Raw genomic sequence first — 26,152 nt, forward strand, 5'->3', positions numbered from 1 at the left:
TTTTTTAATATACCTATGCTTTCTTTTAGAATAAGAAGAAAACTAAACTTAAGGCGGTTAATATTATGAAATCTACAAAGAAAAAAATTCAGTCTAAAATCAAAAACAAAGTTTTAAACAATGTGAACAAAAATAAAATCGTAAACTATGATCATGTAAATTTAGTTGATGCTTGTTTACCTCAGCAAGCCTTTGGTAAAAGCAAAAAGAAAAAACATGAAAAAAGTAAAGATCTTGCAGATACTACCAAACAAGAGAAGAACAAGAAAATCAAAGGTAATAATCTACACAAAAAAGTAAATGAAGATAAGAAATCTAGGTATAAAGAAGGCAAAATTGCAAACACCATTAAAAACAATAAACAAAAATTGAAAAAGATTCAAAAAAATATGAAAAACTTAAACAAAATGAATTTCAAATCAGATGATTTAGTTACTTTAGTGGACACACCAACCAAAAATAAAAAACTTAAAACATTACAGAAATCAAATAGTAGTCTTAACATATCAAATAATACAGTAAGTACAGAAAATAATACAATTAAACAGAGACCTAAGGAGAATAAAAAATATCAGAAAGAAAAAATATACAAAAGCAAGCATAATAATTGTGTAGCAGAAAATTTAAAAAATAAATCAAAATCCACAAACAAGGATAATAAACATCCAGACAATTGTGCTGAGGTGCAAGAAACTTTTGAAAATAGTGTATCAAAAACACATGGATCTATAGAAAACAAAAACATACAAAAACTTGCAAAATTGAAGGAGGCTGTATTAGCATCAGGCAACAAAAAGTTAAAAAGACCAGTACCTACTCTCAGACAAAAAATGATGGAGAAATTGAAAGCAGCTAGATTTCGTTTTATAAATGAACAGATATATACAGCAGACAGTAAAGAAGCACAGCAAATATTTCAAAGTGATCCTCAAGCATTTAATGCATACCATGATGGATACAGAAAACAAGTTAAAACATGGCCACTAAATCCTTTAGACATTATTGTCAACACTATAAAGAAAATGTAAGTAAAATAATATGTGTTACTAAGATTATGACAGAGTTTGTTTAAAAGTAATTAATTTTTAACTGGTAAATATCTTTACAGAGATAACAAGACAACAATAAACTTGTAGCACTACTGGTTCATTGTTGTAGATTTCACAATTTTTACCTTCTTATAGTCGCATAGGTTTCTACAGATCTTCTGAGCATTCTTTCAGTTGTGGTGTATTGTTGCGTTTTATGCTTGTAGAGAATTATATGTAGAGATATATTCAGGGATTCTACAGTATTCACTGCCTTCCCTCGCTCAACCGTTTCCATCTCTCTCTGTTGTCTCATTCTCCATCGTTTTGGCCTCTCTTACTCATGGCGTCGTCTACTTCGTTCCTCCAGGATTTTCGGGGTCATCCTCTTTTCCTCCTTCCTATGGGGCTCCATTCGGTTATTTTCTTTATCCATCTGCTGTCGCTAGTTCTTCTTAGATGCCCATACCACTTTAGTCTTTTTTGTTCTATATATGTTAGTATGTCTGTTTCTATTGATGTTCTTTGCTTTAATTCGTCATTACTTCTCCTATCCATTCTTGTTACTCTGTAGCATCTTCGCAGGCATTCCATCTCTGTTGCTACTATCTTACTGCTGTTTTTGTTGTTTATGATCCAATTTTCAGCCCCATATGTCATAATACTTCGCACTAATGTTTTATAAATCTGTGTTTTTGTCTTCATATTTTATGTGTATGTCCCACCATGCTGAGTTAAGTTGTGGGATTGCTGTTCTTGTTTGTCCTAATCTTGTAATTTCTTCCTCTGTTGTTGCTTAAATTAAACTTAATTTAAAAACTAAAAAGAATTTTTAATAAAATTAATTAACATTATATCGCATGCTCTTTTGCGATATATTAAAATGACATGGCAACACTGCCAAATACAAAACTTTCATTCATTGGTAGCTAACTTCACCGGAACTTTCTATATACTTTTGCCATATATATATATATATATATATATATATATATATATATATATATATACATATATATATATATATATATATATACATATATATATATCTATATATATATATATATATATATATATATATATATATATATATATATATATATATAATATATTTGCTGATTTGACGTTATGGCAAGGTCATTCTTGCCATTGTTAAGTGTGGTAGTAATGCGTCTTGCTGGTGCTTGGAGTAAAATGACTCTCCTGGTTGAAGCAGTTACTTATACAGAGAATCTTTGCGTGTTTCTCTTGGGACAGTTTTTGTGATTGGCCCTGTACATGTATAGGTAGGAGGGGTCGTACATATGAGTCTTATTGCCTGATTTATTTTTGTCTTCTTATTAAATAAGGTTTTCCATGTTATTGGAGCCTTTGAGCATCATCTCTTTGGTTTAGTCTATTGCAATTTGTTCCTATTTCTATTGATTCTCTGATTTTATGTTTTCTTTTAATTTCAATGTTAGCTAGTATCGTCGTTTGGTTTTATATCATGTATTTGAGACATGTTGTGCAAGAATAATATTTTTTCTCTTCTTTTGATGGCATTTCGATGTTCTCTTCTCATGGATTCTTTGATTAGTCTGTCTGTTTTCACATTATTCATTTCTTCACTTTGATGTTCTTCATCTTTTACTCTTTCAGATCGTTTAATCAGGGTTTTAACCACTGAATGTAATTGTGTAAATATTGATATGAATCAACATGTAGCTATTTGTTAGTATGTGTTGGTTTTCAGCATACTGTATATCCTATGTGTTGACAGAGATTGCAGCGCTTTTATATCGCCCCATTTCTAACTGATTGAAGATGGCATTTTGCGAATTTGCCGTCTACTGATTTAGTTAGTAGATTTGTAAATTAGTTTTTACGTTTCTGTGGTTACCTTTTATTTAAACCTTACTGTTTTTATTTTTATTCCTAAAACATTAATTAGGTTTGGTGTATCAAATTGAGCTGGTGCGGCAATTATATGAGCAACATATGGATTTTAGAGTCGTCCTAGATTCTCTCTGCATCTGCTCAAACACATTACATAATGGAGTTCATTGTACTTAATTGACAAATAATATATCTAGGTATCTGTCATAGGTGTGTATACACCTTAGTAATATGTATCTCGGTGTGAAAAATAGTTCCGTTGCTACCAGTCATAACAGTAGCCACATCACATTCAATTGCAATCACTTTCCATGCAAAATATTTCTAACAATTTTTTTATCTTGTTACTGATAGTCCATAAAAGACAAATTATATAAATACAGTAGACTCCCTCTATAACGAGAACTAAAATGACAGACTAATTACCTCGTTATAAGCCGATCTCGTTATATCAGACAATCATAATACTGTGCATACATATGAATCTGTAGTTTTCTAAACCATTAACCTCCTATAGTGAAGCCATTCGGAGCAATATAAGATGCTAATAAATATTGTTTGAATGGCGTTTTTGAAAATTTACTTTTATTGTCAATGAAATATATTAAAACATAAAAGAGTTGTTTACTTTTATTATCAATGATATACGTTAGAACAAAAAAGCTGTACTTAAATTTTTTTCCAACTACATAATGTATAAATCGTATTTTCAAGGATAACATAAACTATTGCTTCTGCAATTTTAAGAACTCTGTTATTTTTAACTGCTTTAAATGGTCCAGTATTATTCTATCATATATTTTCTAAAGATGTGAAACAGTTGTATTTATTCATTGTAAAGAAGTTTATTGCGGGCTGCAGTTAAGTTTATTGAGGGGCTGTTTGAAAAGGTATTTATTTATAGCCACGACCGGACTAAAAACGTAAAAAACACGTTTTTGGATCTTATTTATAATATATCTCTCGTTATAACCAAATTTGCCTCGCTATAGACGGTTATAGTTCAATAGAAATTTCACGGGACATCTAATGTATCTCGTTATAAGCGAAACCTCGTAATAACCGTGTTCGTTATAGAGGGAGTATACTGTACATATACAGATCACGACATTGTTTTATTGACCATACAACACAATGGCAATCGCTGTGACATGTTACACGTTTCCACCTCTATATTTATTTCACAGTAAGTACGAATTTTCGTAATTGTCACATTGAGATTAAAAATTTTCAAACGAAGTTCTGAAAGAATAAACAAATAATTAATAAAATGCCTATTACATTGTATACCATCCAAGAAAAAATGCAACTTGTAACATGGTACTTTCAGGGTCATTCGATACGCGAAGTAATTGATTTATTTATTGTTGCCTTCGAAAATAGACCCTCGCCCCTCGCCAAGTGTTACAACAGTTAAAAATAACATTAACCGTTTTCAAACTTCGGGATGTGTAAACAGTTGCAAAAAGTGTCATAAAGGTAATGAACCCCGTGTTAGACCTGTCGATGAGGAGCGTCAAAACAGGGATATTGATATTTGTGCTTTTGTGGAAGCTAGTGAACCTTGCAATAGTGTAAAAATTGCTAGTGAAGTTAACGTGAATGCTCGAACTGTCCAGCGAGTTCTCAAAAGGAATGAGCATCACTGTTTTAAGATGCAACCAACACAAGAACTGTTTCCGGAAGATAAACAGAATGAAAATGTACACTTTTTAAAAAATATTTTATTTTCTGACAAATCTTCATTTTCATTACATAAAAAACACAATCCATCCGTTGCAAGGTATTATTCTCGGAAAAAGCACGTCAGTGTTGCAGTGCGACCGCAGCATCCGCAAAAGTTAAATGTTTGGACTGGGATGTTAGGCGACCATATTGTCGGTCCATTTTTTACCGATGGAAACCTAAACGGACCCAAATATTTACAATTTTTACAGAATGAGATCATTCCGGCAGTTCGACGCTTTCCCGTTAATTTTCAGGTATATTTCCAACAGGATGGATGTTCAGCTCACAACTCTAGAGCAACTATTGACTTCCTCAATCAAACGTTTCCTGATCGACTGATAAGTACACGTGGTACATTTAAATGGCCCGCTAGATCCTGTGATTTACCGCCTAACGATTTCTTTTTTTGGGGTTTTCTCAAAGGAAACATTTATAGGCATCAGTTTGAAAAGGCCACAAACCTAGTCGAATTAAGGGCAAAAATACTTCATCTCTCTGCAAGCATTACACCAGCCCTACTGCAAAATATGAGGAGAAATCTGTATGACAGATTTGGTTACTGTTTAGCACAAGGAGGTGGAATATTTGAGCACTTAATTCATTGATCTGCTTTCCTAATTTTTATTTTTTGTTAGGTACATTTTACGAAGTTTGTAGGTTCTTAATTAGGTAGCATTTTTTATGTTTAAGTTGGAAGAATTTTGTTGTTTTTTTGTTATTTAAAAGTACAAACGGTACTTATTCTGATTTTTTTTCTTCTTTCTTGTTTTATTGTTATCAGCTTTGTCCATAAAATTTGTACCATTTTCAATGACAATAAAGCATATTACTTATTTACTTACTTATTTATTTGTATTGCTATTACGGCTAAAAAATAACCAAAAAATTAGTTTTAGAGCATTATAATAAATATACTCTAGAGATGGGATTGCAATAAATCTTAATTCCTATGGTCAACAAAACAATGTCGTTATCTGTATATATATATATATATATATATATATATATATATATATATATATATATATATATATATATATATATAATTCAATATTATCTTACAGGCCAAGAACACATGTTGTAGCAGATTTTGGATGTGGAGATGCCCGGCTGTCAAAGTCGGTAATTCAAAAAGTTCACTCTTTTGACCTTGTGGCTGTCGATGAGTCAGTAGTAGCCTGTGATATGGCAAATGTACCACTTGAAAATAATTCAGTAGATGTTGCTGTCTACTGTCTCTCACTTATGGGTACAAATTTACGTGATTATTTGACAGAAGCAAATAGAGTGTTAAAAGTAGGGTAAGGAAATTGTTCATGGAATATTAAAATCACATACATAATATAAGTTTTAGAATAACATAACAAACCTAATTTGCTGCCTGTTTGGGGCATCAATCGGAACCGTCAACAGACATATTTAATGTCAATCAGTGCCACTTGTATTTACATTCCAGCATCTGAAAATTAAAATCAGCATTTTGATCATTTCCTTTTTTTACAATTTCAACTATATTTTATGATTCGTTTCAACTATTACAATTATAATCTTTTAATATATTTGTCAAGTATTTGGACCAATCCCTTGTCGACGTTTCTTACGATGTGTTATCAAGAACCAATTTCTTTGTACTCTCAAATGTTGCAAACTATTCTTAACGGGAATAATCTCTGCTGAGTACTCATTATCATCACTCTTAAATTTTGTTATTTTATGCCTATTAACTTTTACTAGTAACTTCTTTTGAAAACACTCCAAATCACTTTTCTGTAGTAATAGTGGACAGCCTCCCTCTTCAAAGACTCAGGATCAACTGCTCTTATTTTATCTCCGCCAATTTCTAAACTAAACTGAACTTACATTTCCTTCTGCATTCCCCTTCTGGTCCAATTATAATTTAATTTACATTGTCATTAACTGCATCTCAATGTCTTTGAATTTTATGCCACACCAAAATTCCCATTTTTATTTTATTCACTAACCTTCTATGAAACACAAATTTCTAATCTCCTTCTCAATCAAATTTATGTTTGTAAACTCATAGTTATTATTTCCATTTATCTTTTCAACTACCGCTAAATAAGTAAAAATACAATAGCGCTTTCTTTTTTCGAATAAATCCATTAACAATTGGAAATATCCTCTGATGTACAAAATTATTTATCCATTAATATTTTTTATCAAATATGCTACGTATATATATATATATATATATATATATATATATATATATATGTATATATATATATATGTATGTATATATATATATATATATATATATATATATATATATATATATATATATATATATATATATATATATGTTCGGATAAGTTTCCGCGGTCAGATAAATGAAAATTACTGAGTTCTCGGGAAGAACCGCGTTGAGAATTTAAAACTCGACGTTTCGGCACCCATTTTGGAGCCATTATCAAGAGGGATACGGTTCGGTTCGAGTTCGGGGTCTCAATCTGCCTACTCCCCTCACTCGAGACGTACCAGTATCGTGTTCTATATTGCAAGAACTGTCTCTCGGCAATGAGGTCTCAATCTGCCTACTCCCCAGTGTCGAGTGACAACCGGTCTTACCCTGTGTGGCTGCTTTTATACTCGCTGTATGCGCGGGAACGGTATGCGCTGACGTGGTCTGAACTGACGTGGCCTGAGCGGTGTGGGCGGGAGGTCGCTGAAGAAGGGGTCGCCATGTTGCCGGCAATCGTTTCGCGTCATCGCGCGTGTTCAAGCTGTGAGGCCGTTTTTCGATTTCGATAGCTTCACGAATGATTCTCGCTTTTAATGAGCGGATGGGAGCGATGGTTTTTGCTTTTTCGAAATCTATTTTGTGGCCTGTCTGAATATGATGTTGGGCTAGGGCTGAAGTGGTATCGGAATGTTTGACTGATAGAGAATGTTCGTAAATACGGTTATGGATTCGTCGGTTTGTCTGTCCTACGTATGTACGTGGGCAACTGGAACAAGGTATCTCTCAGCAAAATCCACCGTCCGTTTCAAATCAACAACCTTCTACTGTTGTCCATAATTTCTCAGATATTCACATATCCGATTCAGCTACCAAAGCTCTGTCAAAAGGCTTCAATTTCTCTGTCACTCCTCTTTCCATTCCAACTGAGAAAATTATTTGTCAAACTGAAGAAGCTATTTCCCATCTTCCTTCCGACCAAGCCGAAGTTGCCAGACAAGATGTCGCCAGAATTCTCCGTACTTCCAAACCCCCACCTTCAAATATCAGTCTTTCAGAAAGACGTGCCCTCAAAGAACTTTACAACAACCCTGACATCGTCATCCTTCCGGCCGACAAAGGTAATGCCACCGTCATTCTCAACTCTTCTAACTATTTCGACAAAATGTCCGAACTTCTGAATTCCACAGAATACAAACATGTCCCAAATGATCCAACCACATATCTAGAAAAAACGACCAAATCCATTATAAATAAGTCTACTCTATCTCCAGACCTCAAAAAATCTCTTATACCCAGAGAAAAATCATCCCGAATTCCAAAGATATACGGCCTTCCAAAAATCCATAAGCCCAATGTTCCCCTAAGACCCATCGTCAGTGCATACAACTGTCCCACTCAGAAATTGGCAAAACATCTCGCTTCATCCTTACAACCATTAGCCGAAAACGCCTCGTCCTTTGTCAAAAACTCTTTTCATTTCATTGATCTTCTGAAAAACTTTTCTATTTCGCCCTCAGACATACTAGTCAGTTTTGACATTGTTTCTTTATTCACCAACATTCCCATCGATGAAACCATTTCCATCTTGGACTCTAAACATCAAATTCCCCAAGACACATTATCTCTTATAAAACACTGCATGTCTAATACATATTTCACGTTCCAAAATCGTTTCTATCGTCAAATCAAAGGTGCCCCAATGGGATCGCCCCTCTCTCCCGTAATAGCAGATATATACATGGAGCATTTCGAAGCAGTAGCCTTGTCCTCGTCAAATCTCAAACCCACCTGCTGGTTACGGTACGTTGATGACACCTTTGTCATTTGGCCCCATGGTAAAGACACATTAGATCTCTTTCTCTCCCACCTGAATGGAATACATCCCAGCATTCAATTCACGATGGAAGTTGAGTCTGAAGCGTCTTTGCCATTCCTTGATGTTCTTATTCAGAAAAATCCACCTCACAGTTTTTCCTATTCCGTGTACCGGAAACCCACTCATACAAACCGCTATCTCAATGCCCAGTCACATCATCACCCCGCCCAACTTAATTCAGTCATCAACACTCTTATTTCCCGTTCCATAAGACTTAGCGACAACAATCACAGGTCATCCGAAATCAATTCAATAAGACAAACACTCCTACAAAACGGCTACCACAAAACCCAAATCAATAGAAGCATTCAAAAACTTCTAAACCCCATTCCATCCAAAAAAGAAACCTTGCCGCCGGATCAACCCAAAATCTTTCTACCTTTTATTAAAGGTGTCACTGACAAGATCAGTAGAACTCTTATCCCTCTTAATATCAAAACCATCTTCACCACTCACTCCAAATTGTCCAATCTCGTTAGATCCGTAAAAGACCAAATCCCCAATGAAGACCATGGTGTCTACGAGATACCTTGTTCCAGTTGCCCACGTACATACGTAGGACAGACAAACCGACGAATCCATAACCGTATTTACGAACATTCTCTATCAGTCAAACATTCCGATACCACTTCAGCCCTAGCCCAACATCATATTCAGACAGGCCACAAAATAGATTTCGAAAAAGCAAAAACCATCGCTCCCATCCGCTCATTAAAAGCGAGAATCATTCGTGAAGCTATCGAAATCGAAAAACGGCCTCACAGCTTGAACACGCGCGATGACGCGAAACGATTGCCGGCAACATGGCGACCCCTTCTTCAGCGACCTCCCGCCCACACCGCTCAGGCCACGTCAGTTCAGACCACGTCAGCGCATACCGTTCCCGCGCATACAGCGAGTATAAAAGCAGCCACACAGGGTAAGACCGGTTGTCACTCGACACTGGGGAGTAGGCAGATTGAGACCTCATTGCCGAGAGACAGTTCTTGCAATATAGAACACGATACTGGTACGTCTCGAGTGAGGGGAGTAGGCAGATTGAGACCCCGAACTCGAACCGAACCGTATCCCTCTTGATAATGGCTCCAAAATGGGTGCCGAAACGTCGAGTTTTAAATTCTCAACGCGGTTCTTCCCGAGAACTCAGTAATTTTCATATATATATATATATATATATATATATATATATATATATATATATATATATATATATATATATATATATATATATATATATATATATATATATATATATATATATATATATAAATGTTTTGGATGGGTTGGAGTCAAAACATTTATATATTTTTTCCAAACGAGTCACAAGTACTTCTTTTTTTTTTCTTATATATATATATATATATATATATATATATATATATATATATATATATATATGTGTGTGTGTATGTGTGTGAATCTTATATTTATATTTTGAGAAATATTATATTTTTCACACATATAGCCACATTTGTTCTGCAATTACTTCCCTAATCCCGAGGTGTAATACCTTGGTGTTCGGGGGATGCCTGAAGGGATGACCAATTCGAAATGGCGGCCTATATTTCTACTGAAAATTGCAATTCCAAATCTTTGAGCAAATTAATACATGAAATGTTGTTCTTATTGTCCTATAAATCAGGAGTCGTCAACTAGTGGCCTACAGACCGCTATAGGTATGGCCCGAGCAAGGTTGAATGTTTATTTGCTACACCCTTTGAATTTGTATTTATTACTATTTATCTATCGGTTGCTTTTATCGTTCTTACGTATATCCTTCTCTCCTATCCTTCGGAATTAAATTATAAATATTGTGGGGCCGGGAATAGTACTCGACGTTATACCGAGTTTTTTTACAACAAGCTAAACATGGCTTCAAAAAACAGAATATTGTAGAAGAAAATGAACATATTTATATTTTTTTATCTAGTTTAATGGAAAACCGTTATGCTTGATTTGTCTTCTTTTCTTCTTGCAGCAGGTGGGACCTTATGCCCCCTGAGAGGCGTCGGTGTTAAGTTTTCTTAATTCATTATTTTCTTTCCCCAGTTCTGTTCATTATATCCTCTCCATCTCCTCGTATACAGCCAGCATCTCTGTTTATATATCTTCCTACGTTCGTTTTTGTTTCTCTTATCTTGTCGGTTGTATTTTGTAATAGATCATAGAACTCTTCGATTTTTCTTTGTTCTGTTCCATCTATAGGTGCGTATTATCTGGATTATATCTAACTTTATATTTTCTAGCTCTATTCTTATATGTATTATTCTTGAAAATATCGGTTCATTTATAGTCTCCCTACGATCTATTTCCTTTGTCAGTATCAATCCAACTTCTTCCTTCATCCTTTCATTGACACTAACTCCAGAATAGTAGAGGAAAGTCGCCAATTATGGACTACCATTTTGTTTTGGGGACACAAAAAAATAACTTTATAAAAATTAAAACAGTTTAATGGTATTACAATTCAGTCATACATTTTTATGTAGTAATTAACAGCCTTCTATCAAATATCTTAATTAATAAAATAAAATCGAACACAAAAGCAAAATCACAAATTAGTAACCAAATATGGAATAGGTCTACATACAATATAAATCGGATCTACCCATATACCTCAAAAGGAAAATATTTGATCAATGTGTGTTACCTGTACTCACTTATGCAGCAGAAACAAAAACAACAGACGGTATCGAAAAAATCGCGTCGAAATGGAATTGGGCAGGACACGTCGCCAGATTATCAGACAACCGATCATCATTAGTGGCATTAATCGTTATGAACATACCTTCTTCAGAACAATCTTTTATTCGCCCCTGTCTCTGGCAACTCTCCGTTTGGCTCGCTCCGATGTCAGAAGGCCCTGCCTGTCGTAAGAGCCGACTAATGGGTAGGAATTGTGAGGTGGAGAGCCGTCACTTGAGGTGTCCGGTCACCGGTCTACACTCCTAGTATCCGAGACGAGACTCTCGTGGGACCACTCTACTCTCATTCCAAGAGAACCAGGCGAGGTTGAACGGGCTGGGCCCGTACACACCTCTCTTGGCCTTGCGTCAAGCGTGGTGTTGGTGTCCCGTCACGTACCCGCCAGGAGATTTAAGAGTGGCGCTGTCTGCGTCACCTATCCGCCTGTGGGAGTGGATACCGATTGCCTGGCGTACGTGGCGTGGCACCTTCATTTTGGTGTCGGACTCGTAGGGGCAGTGGAGGCGCTAACGGTCGTATAGCCGAAAGGCCAGGAAGACCAGGGTCCTGCCAGTTTTAAAAATTGGAGGGCACAAAGCATAGCAATGTCTATGGCAACTCTTCTTCATGCTTTAACTCCGATGGATTTTAGATCATCCTCTATGTTATCTTGATACCTAAGTTTTGGTCTTCTCACTGGTCCTCTTCGGTCGAAAATTTTTCTGATCGTTGCATCTTCATCTCGCCTAATTATATGTCCTATCCATCGAAGGCGTGCTAATTTAATACATTTTACAACGTCAGGTTCCTCAAAACTTCTATATAACTCAAAGTTGTAGCGCCTACGCCACAAACCCTGTTCTCGGATTCCTCCATAGACTTTTCTTAGAATTTTTCTCTTGAAACGTTTAAGCAATTCTTGGTCGTCCTGTGTAAGTGACCACGTTTCAGACCCGTATGTTAACACTGGCCTTATTAGTGTTTTATATATGGAAACTTTAATTTTTCTGGGTAGTTTTGGGGCCATATGTTTCCTCAAGCCATAATAGCACTTATTGGCAAGCACTATTCTTCTTTTAATTTCTTCGCTGACATTGTTGTCTTTGGTCAGCAGCGAGTCCAAGTAGACGAAGGTGTCCACACCTTCCAGTTCCAGATCATTAATTTAATAGTCTATGTATCTGGTTGCCTGATCTAGTACAATACATATACTTAGTTTTCTGTGTGTTTATTTTTAATCCCATTCTAAGTGTAGACGCCCTTAGTGATCGTAATGCTTCGATCAGAGATTCTGTGGACCTAGCAATAAGTCTATGTCATCTGCATATCCGACCACTTGTACATATTTATTAAAATGGTGCCATTCGTATTAATATGACACTCTCGAATTACTTTTTCTAGTGCAAGGTTAAATAAGAGACACGACAGTCCATCTCCCTGTCTCAGTCCATTTCGACGATGGAAGGGTCTGGAAAAGTCGTTTTGGATTCTGACTACACTCTCTACGCCTTTAAGTGTAAGTTCCGTTAGTTGAACAAGATGAAGCAGCATTTGAAATTCCACCATAGCCTGTAGAAATTTTTGTCTGTTGACTGAGTCGTATGCGGCTTTGAAATCCACGAATATGTGGTGGGTGTCGACTCCGAATTCAACCGTTTTCTCGAGAATCTGCCTGACTGTGAAGATTTGATCCATTGTTGATTTATTGGGTCGGAAACCGCACTGGTAGTTCCCGACTATTTGTTCAGCATAGGGGATCAATCTTCTGTACAATACATTGCACAATACTTTATATGCCACGTTAAGTAGGGTGATGCCCCTATAATTATCACACACCATAATATCTCCCTTTTTGAGGGTGCATTACACCTAATTTCCAGTCCGCGGGCGTTTCCTTCCGTTGCCAGATTTTGGTTACTAATTTATGCATGTGTTTAGTGTTTAGCAAGGGTGTCACCACCATTCTTAAAGAGTTCGACAGGAAGATTGTCCAAACCGGGAGCTTTGTTATTTTTCAGTTTTGCAATGGCTTCTCTAATTTCTTCTTCGGTGGGGGGCGGCTCTTGGGCGTTTTCATCCATTTCAGGCAAAGTAATTTCTATTTGGTCTTCTTCACGACTATCGCTAAGCAGTTCTTCAAAATGATTCGTCCACCTGTTTATTATCTGTTTTCGCGAGTCTTTTCTATTGTGGTGGTTAACAATCTCGTTTAGAGCGTTTTCGTATGGCTCTTTCTTTTTCCTTCTAAACTTCCTTTTTTCTTCTCGTCTAAGATTTTCATAGTCTTCCAGGTTTGATTCGTTCTACGCTGCTGAAGTCTCTTATATGCTTCATTTTTCTGTTGGTTAATGGATCTACATTCTTCGTGGACCAATCTTCGTTTATTTTAACCTTGTTAGGTTTTAAAAAGCCTTAAGCCGCTGTATGGATAGCTTCCTTGCATTTGGTCCAGTGTTCTTCTGTACTTATATGTTCATCGATTCTTGTCAGCTCTTCATTTAAAATTTTCCTGTAGTTATCCCTAGCGTCTTCAGATTTTAGCACATCAGTATTATATTTAGTAGATTTTGTGCTCTGGCCCTTCTTAGCGTTTGATATACGAGCCCTGAGTTTTGTTCTTACAAGGTAGTGGTCGGAGTCTATATTAGCACCTCTAGATGCTCTTACATCTATTTTGTCCGAGAAATGTCGATTATCAATTAATATATGGTCAATTTGTTTGACCGTCTGGTGATTGCCATATGGCTTTGTGGATATTTTTGTGAGGAAAACATGTACTTACTACCACCATTCCCAATGATGCTGCGAGTTCAATCAGGCGTAAACCATTTTAGTTGCTGACAGCATGAAGACTATGCTCACCGATCGTGGGTCGGTAAATAGTCTCTTGGCTGACTTTAGCATTAAAATCACCAATAATAATTTTTATGTCGTTCTGACATTGTCTGTAAGTGTAAATATGTCCTTCTCCTCGTCTTCTTTATCTTCAGTGGGAGCATGGATATTGATAATGCTGTAATTAAAGAACCTACCTTTAGTTCGGATTCTACATATCCTTGGACTTATTGGATCGAAAGCTATGAATTCTGATTTCAATCGTTTATTCAGTATGAATCCCACACCAAAAATATGATTATTTTTATTTCCGCTGTAGTAGACCGTGTAGTCTTTTTTTTCTAGGCTAGCATTACCTGTCCACCTGATTTCTTGAAGTGCTACAATGTCTGCTGAATATTCATTAAGTGTATTGGACAGACTTCTTAGTTTACCTGCACTATACAGCGTACGCACATTCAAAGTAAATAAACCAATATCATTAACCTTATTTCGTTTGCCAAGTCGTCGACATTTTTGAAGTTTCCGTAACAGAAGAATTTTTACAGGAGGGGGGTGTTAACCCACTGCCCAGCCCCCAACCTGGAGGACCAGTTTACCCGCTCTTGTCAGTTGCCGACCCAACCTTCCACCCGGGTTGGATACCGGATCTCCAGTTGGGTTGCTCGGTTTAAAAGGGACACCAATGTGAAGGTGAGAGTTGGATTTGAGTAGAAGAGGCTAAGTGGAGCAAACTGGAATCAACTTCATATTTTCGCATCCTACTTCTTTGTCCCCAGACAACCGATGGACCAAACGTATTTTAGAGTGGAAACCAAGGCAAGAAGCAATACGGAGCAGAGGATGCCCACTAACTAGATGGTCTGACGACCTGAAGCGTGTTAGCAATAACTGAATGCAAGCCGCACAAGACAGAGACAGATGGAAAGAGCTGAGGGAGACCTATGTCCAGCAGTGGACGCATACAGGTTGATGATGATAATGGAATAGGTACCCATATATGGAATACAAGCATAAACCAACATATCAATAACAAAAATAGACATAAATGTATATTACATCAAATAAATTTAAATAAGAAAATTGTGAAAAATTAAAGAAGTAGCTTAATTAACTTACAGAAGTCGCAGATCCATGTATCAAACTCTGGACCAGCACAATCAAACTGAACCCATCATGCACTCAATCCAGTTTTCTCCACTGTTATCCGTAGAAAAAAGTCTTTGGCAAAACATACATTCAGCATCAGCAGTGTCAGGAGATTCTTGGCCCAACAACTGATCAGGCTCACTGTCTGAAACAAACTGGATAACGTCCTGTTTCTCAAAGTTTTCTTCTTTATAATCAGACTTATTTTTCTTTATTCTTTTGTTTCTCTTCGCAGTTTTCTGTTTCTTTTTTGTCTTAGCTAATTTATTTTGCAGTAGAGTGTTCCGATTAATCCCTGAAGTCGAAGATACAGGTTCAGGTTGTACATTAGCACTTGTTTTCGATACAGGTATTTGTGTCAGGGTTTGAGCAGGTTCAGCTCCTCATTCCAGTGCAGTGATGTTGGTTGCACAACCGTCTCTTACAGCATTATCTTGCACAGAAATAAAGTCCACATCACTGAACACATCTTTATTTAAAGGCCATAATGCAGTGACCTTAAAACAGGTGGCTGCAATCTCGCCTGTTTGTACTTTCAAATAGGATTTTCCAAACAGCTCCGCGATATCATATGGAGTTAGAGGTCTGTTATTATTTTTTCTAATCGACATGCGTATTTCCTCACTGTAGTATGTTTTTAACGGCCCCATAAAAGTCTTGTCTAACAGCTGCCGTTTGCGAGTTTTATGTGGAGGTAAAGAAACGATGTCCACGTTTTTTTCCCTAAAGATGTCTATTATATCGATGTTACGAGCGTTACTATAGTGTCCATATAGAATCGGTAAAATCTTCGACTCGGGAGTCGGGTTGGTGTGTTGAATGAAGTGCTTGAACCACTCTTTGAAGATATTCATTTGAATCCACCTGATCCTGGCGGACAGCCTCTCATTAGCTGAGCACTCATATTTTTTAGTAAGTAAATAAGTAAGTGCAGCTATCTAGCGTTTCCCTCTGTGACAGATGTTTTGTGGTATATTACTCTAAGGCCAGATTCATCCACGTTGTAAATACGATTTGGGGGATAGTTATTTTTAGTTTAAATATCTTCAAAACGGTTGAAAAAAGTCGTTGACAACCTTTCATTGAAGGGTTTTCAACAGGTTTGAAAACTTTCGTGGGTAAAAGACGGAGGCTGATAATAACACACATATAGGCAGCGATTTGGGTTTTTTGGACGTCTTGTTACTATTCAAATCCAAGAAAACCAACGATTACCATGAGGAAATGAACGCTCAAAGATTCGAAGGTTGGTTTTCAAATATTCTACCAAACCAAAATGCGTCATACCACAGTCGACTGGTAGGTTGGAGCCAACACCAACGACTGTCTGACGAAAGGGTGGAATCATCAACTGGCTCTCTCAAAAAAAAATACCATTCTATGACATGTTGAAAGTACAATTATTAAACCTCGCGAGGATACATATTATGCCGCATTGTACATCGCCTCCCTCCTATCGAGCTTATATGGGCTCAAATAAAAAACCAAGTGAAAAGAGAAAACTTGAGTTTTAAAATGGAGGAGGTGAAAAGCTTGTTAGCTAGAAAAATTGTATAAGACACACTATAAAAGAAGATAGAATATGGGACTTAGACACAAGGGTGGATATTTCGGTTGAACCATTAATTATCAATGTAAATAGTAGTGATCGCAACAATATAGAACAAATTTTATACTAATTTTATTTTTTTTGCTTCATTTTTATAGAACTAATTTTTATTTTCACACCTACTACCTCCAAAAAATCTAAACGAAAATATGGTTTTAAAGATATTATTTGGAAAATACTAATATCTTATTTTTAATTAAAAGACGTAATTTTTCGTCCAGTTTAAATTTAATAAATTACACCTAGTCCTTCCTAATGCTTTACTAGTACTGTCTTTATTTATTATGCTTTATGAAATGCTAACCCACGAACCCATGCAATAGGCATGGCATACCAAACTAGTTCTGTTCTACTCGTTACCACAGTATTAAAATCAAAGTGTCGTTACTTTGAAGACGCGGCGTTGTAAAATAATTTTGTATGAAGCTTTTTTATTGTGGCGTCATAATGCAGTTAATAATTTTTATTGGGAATAAGGCACAATGTGACTTTAAAATAAACTTATTTTGATGTTTATATTTCCAATTCGGAAATCGTACTTAAAATTCGAAACATTAATAAATTTTATTTATATAAAACGATTTCCGAAGTGGAAATCAAAATGTTAAATTAAACTTATTGTAAAGTAAAATTGTGGCGTATTCTCAATAAAAAACAGTAAGCTGCCATATAAATCAATTCGCCCAAATTTGATTATCTTAGAACATTGTACAAATGCTAAAAAGACAACAGGTCAAACAAAACCAATAAGTTTGGCAACGTTAAACTTCCTCTCTTCGGTTGAATTTCTTATTTCCACTAATGTATTTTCGATATAAAGGGCGGACCTAATATACCTTTTTACCACCCGGCAAAATAGCGGAAAGGATAGAAGACAGATTAAGTTGTGAGATAGTATGAGATAAAGCTAGTTCTTGACGTGGCTATTTCACTTCAGTGATAATTATACGGATGACCTCGAAAATATTTTATTTTAATAATTTCTGATGTTAGAATAAATGATTGAATAAATTAAGATATATTATAGTAAAAAACATTAATTATTAGCGATTTTCAATTATTAATTTTTAAGTTTATTTAATAATAAAAATAACTTAACTGAAATATTTGATTAAACTAAAGGTAGGGATGTTTTATCCTAAAACAATTGTGTGTGGAATTGGCGTAATAGTTAGAGACGTGGTCTAGTGACAAGAAGATTGGAGGTTCAATTCACACCAAGGATAAAATTTTTGTTTTAGTCAATCAAAAAATAATAGAAAATATGATACATATTAGGTAAAAAGTTTTCGGAAAACTCATTATTTACAATTTATTCTTATTCCAATGTTAAAAAATAGAAATACAAAATAATTCAATTTCAGTTTTACAGTCTTCAGTTGTGATTGCAAAATGATCCGGTTAAGACTGTTTAATGCCAAATCCATCACTAAATTCTCAGTGTTAATATCAATTCCTCTGTACAGGTAATGATTTTCAAAACAATTAACAACATTGTAATGGATGCGCGCGAACAGCTGCCTGCTTTACAGCTAACCAAATCATCAAGCCATCAAAAATAATAACATACCGAGAAGTGTTTTTGCACGGTAAACAGAAACTTTTTATTGAAAAAACAATTCGTGAAAATGGTTTTAACGGTCGAGGAAAAAGTGCAAATTGTTGTCTGGCATGTGAATGGATTATCAGACAACATGATTAGACAACAATTTGTAAATATGTTTCCAAATAGGCCGGCTCCAGCACGATCAACAATTCAGTCTATTATACGTAATTTTTTTACTTATGGATCCGTGTTCACTCCAAGAGGAGTTCGTAGACGAAGGGAGGTAAATCCAGATTTGGAACTAAGGGACACTTTGATTTGAGTAAGTATTGAGCAAAATCCTACCCAATTAACATCTCGTCTCGGAGAAAAATATGGAATTTCAAGATTTAGAGTAGGTACAATTTTGAAAAGACATGGATACCGTCCCTATAAACTTCATAAATCCAACGAACAATTCCCTGGGGATCAATATAGACGTTTAGAATTTTGTCAAACTGCAATGGAAATGTCACATCAAGATGAACATTTTTTAGAGAACGTTTTGTTCACCGATGAATGTACGTTTTCATTGCAGGGCCGTCACAATTCAATGAATGCTCGGTATTGGTCTCAAGGAAATCCTCGTCAGATTTATGTCGCTCGTACCCAGCGTCCTCGAAAAGTAAATGTTTGGGGAGGCATAATAGGGAATCATGTCATTGGTCCATTTTTATAGACGGTATGTTGACTGGGCGGAAATACTTAGAACTTCTGCAAAATCAAATTGTCCCAGCCCTTCGTAATTTACCAATACCTTTCGATTCCATATGGTTTCAACACGATGGTTGTCCCGCACATAATTCTCGCATCGTCAGTGAATATCTCAGTGCGACTTTTCCTAATCGATTGATTAGTGGCCACGGAGATATTTTTTGGCCTGCAAGATCACCTGATCTTGCACCTTGTGATTTTTTTATGTGGGGATATATCAAGTCCAAGCTATATGGAATTGAAGACGATAGGCCTAATTCTCTCCAAGAATTAAGAGAAAAGATCTCTGATTCAATGAGAGGTATTAGTCCAGAAACATTAACTAATGTTAGACGAAACTTTTATAATAGATTGGGTTATTGTTCTGCTGCTAATGGAGGCTTATTCGAACATTTATTGTAAATACATTTCATTAGAATAATTTTTTTTTATTTTTATAGAATTTCTACCTATTTAAATATTTTTGGAAGTACATTTATTTAGAACGTTCTTTTATGTTTGAAGAATTATTACTTTATTTTCGAAAGTACGACATTGTTTTTTCAATAAGATTTTCATGTTTTACTATAAACACTTCTAATAAAAACTGAAATAAATGTCTAGTGGTTTAAAGCAAAACGATATAATGTCTGCATAATTTCAAACTTTTAAAAATGTAAAACCTTCATGTGGGATTTGAACCCTGAGCGCCTGCATGAGAACATCGTGACTTGAACTCTCAACTGTCAAATAGACGTCAAATCAAAAGGCGCATATTTGAATCTCTTACAAAAAAATATCAATTTTAAAGGTTTTTTCTTCACTTTTACGGTATCTCTTGTAGTGGTAAAGACACATTAAACTAGTGGTCTGTAAGAAAGTGTATATTTCGTGTGTAGGAAGAGAAATCAGTAAAAAATCGACATGGAAGAAATTCCGCCGAAGCCTCCAGATAGAGGGAAATTTTATATAGAATTAGGAGAAGATAGGATGATGGAATTTGAAGAATTAAAAAAGAATAGAAGTATTAGGGTAAATGATAAGGTAACAAACGAAAAAAGCCAAACAACTAGCACTAACGAGGTAGGTAACCAATTTGATTTTAATAACGATGCAACTTTGACCCAATTTAATAAAATAGATAGATCAGGTAATCCAAATTTAAATAAAGTTATAAATTTAAGATTAAATAATAGATATAAATTAGGAGATAATGCACCATATATAGTGCATATAGAAAATAAAAACGGTAATATCGGCAAATTACACAGAATAGGCACGGCCCGATTAATTTTACGTTCAGTACCTGAAATTGAAAATAATATCACACAAATTACGATAGTTGGTAGGAATAAAATTAAGGTAGAACTCAATAATTTTGCTAGTGCTAATAAACTAATTGAATCTGAAAATTTAAAAAGCAAACAGTACGAGGCATATATTCCAACGTTTTTTACACAAAGGAAAGGAGTTATAAAATCTGTAGATAAAGAGATAGAAGAGGATGATTTGTTATCATTAATTCAACCTAGGTTTGGAATGAGGTTTGAAGTCTTACATGTAAAAAGAATAATGCGGAAAGTGGTACAAGAAAATGGATCTACCATTTATGTAAAAACTGGAACTGTAATAGTAACGTTTAAAGGTCAGTCTATACCTACAACCGTAGTAATAGAAAAAATGATATACGAGGTTGAAAATTACACACCCAGAATGTTACAATGTTTAAAGTGCTTGAGATTTGGGCATATACGTGCTCAATGTAGGGGAAAAGATAGGTGTGAAAGATGCGGTGAAGAACATAATAAATCAAATTGTACCAATCCGAACAATTTATTTTGTGTATTGTGCAAAGGAAAACATAGCCCTACTGACAAGGGAGCAAATTATACGGAAAGAGAAAAACAGGAGTATATTAAAAAGATTATGAATACTGAAAATATAACATATTACGAAGCTAATAATAAATATAGAAAATATTATTCAACAGTAAGTAAAGAACAAGAAAGTACTTCCAATAAATATACAATCTATAAAAGAAAACGATCAAGTAGTATTGATTCTAGTAATGTAGACAAAGAAATAATGGAAGCGCACAGAAAAATCTTGCAATCACCAAAAGTACAAAGTCAGCCTTGTTATAATTTTAACAACCCTATTTATTATAATAAAACACAGATACAAAACGATAATCAAAGTAATATAGGAGAAATTATAGTAAACTTTATTTCAACAACTTTAAATCAGATTAATCACAATTTAGATGAAAAAACGTTGCTATTACTGAAAAACAATATTTCACAATTATTATTAAATCGTGATGGCTAACATATCATTTCTTCAATGGAATGCGCGGTCAATTAAAACAAATAAGGGTTATTTAGAAAAATTTTTGTATGACAATAAAATAGATATAGGACTTATATCAGAAACATGGTTAAAAAAAAGTAACTTTATTAACTTTACGGGTTATAATATCTTTAGGAACGATAGGGATGATGGATATGGTGGTGTGGCCATACTATTGAAAAAAAAAATTAATTTTTATAATAGTCCTACTTTTCATCCAATCAATGACGTAATGTGTAATAGCATATCGATTAAAATTAAAAACGGTAAAAAGATTAACATTTATTCTATTTATGTAAAACCAAATCTCAAAATTACAGTAAATGAATGGAAAAAGTTTTTTAATAGTATGGAGAAGCCTTTTATAATTGGTGGTGATTTTAATAGCCACAATTATGTTTGGGGTTGTAGTACTGTAGACACTATAGGAAAAAATCTGTTAGAAGCTATTGAGGACTGTAATCTCGTACTTTTAAATAATGGCGAAGAAACTTTGCTGCGTAGACCTAGCAGTATTAATAAATCGGCAATAGACCTTACAATATGCTCAGCAAATATTAGTCATTGTTTCGATTGGGATGTTGTGGACAATACTTTATCTACAACATTCAAAGCAAAACGATCTCTGCATAATTTCAAATTATTAAAAAAAAAAAAAAAAAAAAAAAAACCACATGTGGGTTGTGAACTCTAATCGTCTGCGACGTCTTTGTCCACTTCTTACCACTAATCCACGAAGGATAGTGATTATTCCGTGACAAGAGTGTATGAAACTCCTCACATCATAATAGAAATTATTCTTGGTTAATAATTTAACCAGGTTAATAATTTAATAAACTTTAGATTAAATAATTACTATTCATTAAATTATTTTATTCACATTTTTGCTTTATTGTGGTCAATCAGTTTTTACTTTATGTGAAATTAAAAAATGGAAATACGTCACACATACGTTACACATAATAATTATGACCGAGGTGATTTAGCTCGAAGCTAACGTCTAAAGGTGTGAGACTATCGATTTATAATGTTAATTATAGGTTTCTACCGATTATTTCCCACATCTACTTCTTTCATCTCTTTTTATTTCACAACGTATTATATTTTCTATCTTTTGCGTTATTTTGCCGGTTCTTAAGGCACTCATCACTGTATATATATATATATATATATATATATATATATATATATATATATATATATACACTCAGGTGCAAAAAAATCGATCCATGGGTAATATTTCTGAAAAAAGAAAACGTTTGAAGATATTAGTTTTAAATCAGGTATATATGTAAAAGTATATGTTAGATTAAAATAATTTTTACAGATTATCCAAAAAAATCATTTATTTATAGAGACATACGCCAAAACTCAAAAATACAATAGTATTCAAAACTTTCTGAAATTAAGAAAAACATTGATAATAAATCAATATCTAGTGTTTCCCCCTTGGGCCCTTATAACAGCCTGTACACGTCTAGGCATTGAGGTAATTAACCTCTGGATATCAAATTGATCCAATTGGTCCCATATTTCTTGAAGAGCCGCTGTAAGTTCAGCCAAGTTGTTTGGACGGGGTACTCGTGCTCGAAGACGTCTTCCCATCATATCCCATAGGTGTTCTATGAGATTAAGATCGGGACTGCAGGCTGGCCAGTTCATACGGACAATTCCCACCTCCTCTATATATTGGTTGACGATTCTAGCACGGTGAGGACGCGCGTTGTCGTCCATAAAAATAAAATTAGGTCCAATGAAAGGAGCAAAAGGTACCACATGCTGATCTAAAATACTTGTTATGTATCTTGCAGCAGTCATAGAACCTCTATCTACAATAACTAAATCAGTATGGGCTTCTGAACTGATACCAGACCAAACCATAACAGAGCCCCCCCGATAACTTATTCTTTCCGCAATATTACATTGAAAATACCGCTCTCCGTGTCTTCTCCAAACTCTTTTTCGGCCATCTGGTGACCTTAGATAAAATCTAGACTCATCTGAGAAAATACATTGCCCCAATCTGCATCACTCCAGTTTTCATGTTCTCTTGCAAAAGCAAGGCGAGCTCTGCAATGTTCTATGGATAGTATTGGAGATAGGGCTGGCCTTCTGGATAATAAATTACCTTCTACAAGTCGTCGACAAACTGTCCATCTGCTTACATCCACATTTCTCACTACGCTCAGACGATTTGCCAGTTCAACTGAAGTTAGGTGCCGATTTTTCAAACATGATGAGACCAGAAATCGATCATCTCCTTCGGATGTTACCCTTCTACGACCTGATCCTGGTCTTCTTGTGAAGTTACCAGTGTCGCTAAAACGCCGAACTGCTCTTTGAACCGAAGATCGACTAACACTCAACATTTCAGCTGCATAATATTGGCTACGACCATCTTGAACTAAAGTCACCGCCCTTGCAGCATCTGTTGGAGTTAGAGACATTTAGGAAGGATAATTAAATAAAAATATAACACGTTTTGAAAATAAAATCACTACACTAGTAGGGTTGTTAAATTAAAAACATTCATTAATTAACAACATTCAATAAATATCTACTTGCTTCAGACCCTTTTTGACAAAAAACCTGAAATACCAATTTGTTTTAAGAAATATAAAAAGTAATATTAAAAATATTATTTTTAATAATATTTACCTATATACGAGGGTACACCTAAATTTACATACGTAATTTAATGTCTCTAACATTATATAACTTCAAATAAATAAGAAATAAGGAATGGATCGATTTTTTTGCACCTGAGTGTATATATATATATATATATATATATATATATATATATATATATATATATATATATATTTATATATATATATATATATATATATATATATATTTATATATATATATATATATATATATATATATATAATTATATGTATGTTTATATGTTAAGTAAAAGTTAAATTCATGTAATTTGCAAGTTCAGAAACAAAAACTGAATTATTGTGAATTTTGACTTTCCTAATTATGTAAATTGGTATATTTTACAAATAATATATAAATATAATAGCAACAGTGTGAACGATACGCTACTGGGTGCTCTATCTAATGGCAACGTTGATCTTCTATTCGTTTCTACTGGTCCTAGTACACAACGTTGTCTTGTATGACTTTTACAAAGAATATTATCGCATTTTAGATGTTTTCTATATTATACATAAATATTGATGTTATTAAATTTATTTTAATATTTGTTAAGATACCTTAACAAATACAAAACAATCATTAATCTATGATAATTTTGCTGATGTCAATGAATTATAAATTGCTAGAATATCTATCATCACAAACTGGCAACGATGTCATCGCATTCACATTTCTGAGAAGCTACTGCCTAGAATTTTGAAACTTTAGTATAGGCTTCAAGAGAAAAAAAGAGAAAGTAGCGATGATTCTTAGTTTAGTACTGTTCGCCAACTGAACGGTTTTGATACCAATCATGACACGACACTTTTTTAAGATTATTTACTATTATTAAACGCCGTCTACACTCTCGATCGAAGTGCTTCGGACGCAGTGTCGAAGTGTAGTTAACCGACACGAGGTGACTCTCTACATACTCGTGAAGTCGAGTTCGAATACTTCGTATTCGAACTTCGGATCCTTTGACTTAATGCGAAAAACCGACACAGAACGGAAGTAGAACGAGGTGAAGCGAAGTCGCATGAAGTACCTGTCTACACTCTCGTACTAGCTGAACTTCGATCAAATTCGCGAGTAATATAGTGGCCGCTCGATACTATTTAGTTTTTTAAGAATATCAACAATCAATGGTTTCTAGCGTAAATTGCAAAATATTGTAAATGACAGCGTTGATTCTTCCTAATAGGCGATTGCTACATTCTTTATGGAGTCAATCAACTGATATTAAGTTCAGTTTAAAATCATCGCTTGATTTCATTAGCAACTACATTTAGAAATCCTATAGATGACATTACACATATATTTTATAATATATAGAAATGTTTCTTCAACGTTGAGTTTCCCAAAAAAAATCTTTATTTCGAAATAAAAGTTACAATTTTAAGAAATACTACAAACTACTACATTTAATTATTTAAACTTGACTATTGAAATATAATAATTACAATAATAATAAAAATATTGATTTCTTCCTATTTATAACATCGGACATCGGAATCTGCTGATTCTTAATAGTAGGGGAGCTTGTGGCTACATTTCTCCTCCCTCCATTGGTTGGGACTTCGTCCTCGAAGTTTTGGTTACTTCGGCTATCAGCTCGTCTAAAATCTGGATCTGGGCAGGATGCAATTTTTCTCCAAATAGGATTTTGGAAATTCGTTTTCTTTTCCTAATTAGGAAGATTGTTAGGAAAGCTAAAATAGTTAAAAATATTATAACAGAAGTGGTGCTCAGTCTTATTGATAATCGGGGTAGTACTTCTATGGTATCTAGTGGTTGAATTTGTCCATGTGTCTCTGGGATTATTAATTTTTCTGGGATTTTTATCTCATGGTTTGGTATTAATTTTATTGGAACAATTTTT

The 26,152-nt window shown here is 34.6% G+C and overlaps 1 protein-coding gene across 1 annotated transcript in view; it reads left to right on the plus strand.

Annotated features, from left to right (window-relative positions):
- The window catches only part of LOC140443542 (uncharacterized), a 35,618-nt gene that overhangs the window by 440 nt on the left and 9,026 nt on the right, over positions 1-26,152 (plus strand). Inside the window, exons 2-3 of the mRNA XM_072534855.1 lie at positions 30-1,024; positions 5,699-5,935. Coding sequence (XP_072390956.1) covers positions 30-1,024; positions 5,699-5,935 — 1,232 coding nt within the window. The remainder of the gene's footprint in view (positions 1-29; positions 1,025-5,698; positions 5,936-26,152) is intronic.

This window comes from Diabrotica undecimpunctata, chromosome 6, assembly GCF_040954645.1.
Source record: "Diabrotica undecimpunctata isolate CICGRU chromosome 6, icDiaUnde3, whole genome shotgun sequence".
NCBI lineage: Eukaryota > Metazoa > Arthropoda > Insecta > Coleoptera > Chrysomelidae > Diabrotica > Diabrotica undecimpunctata.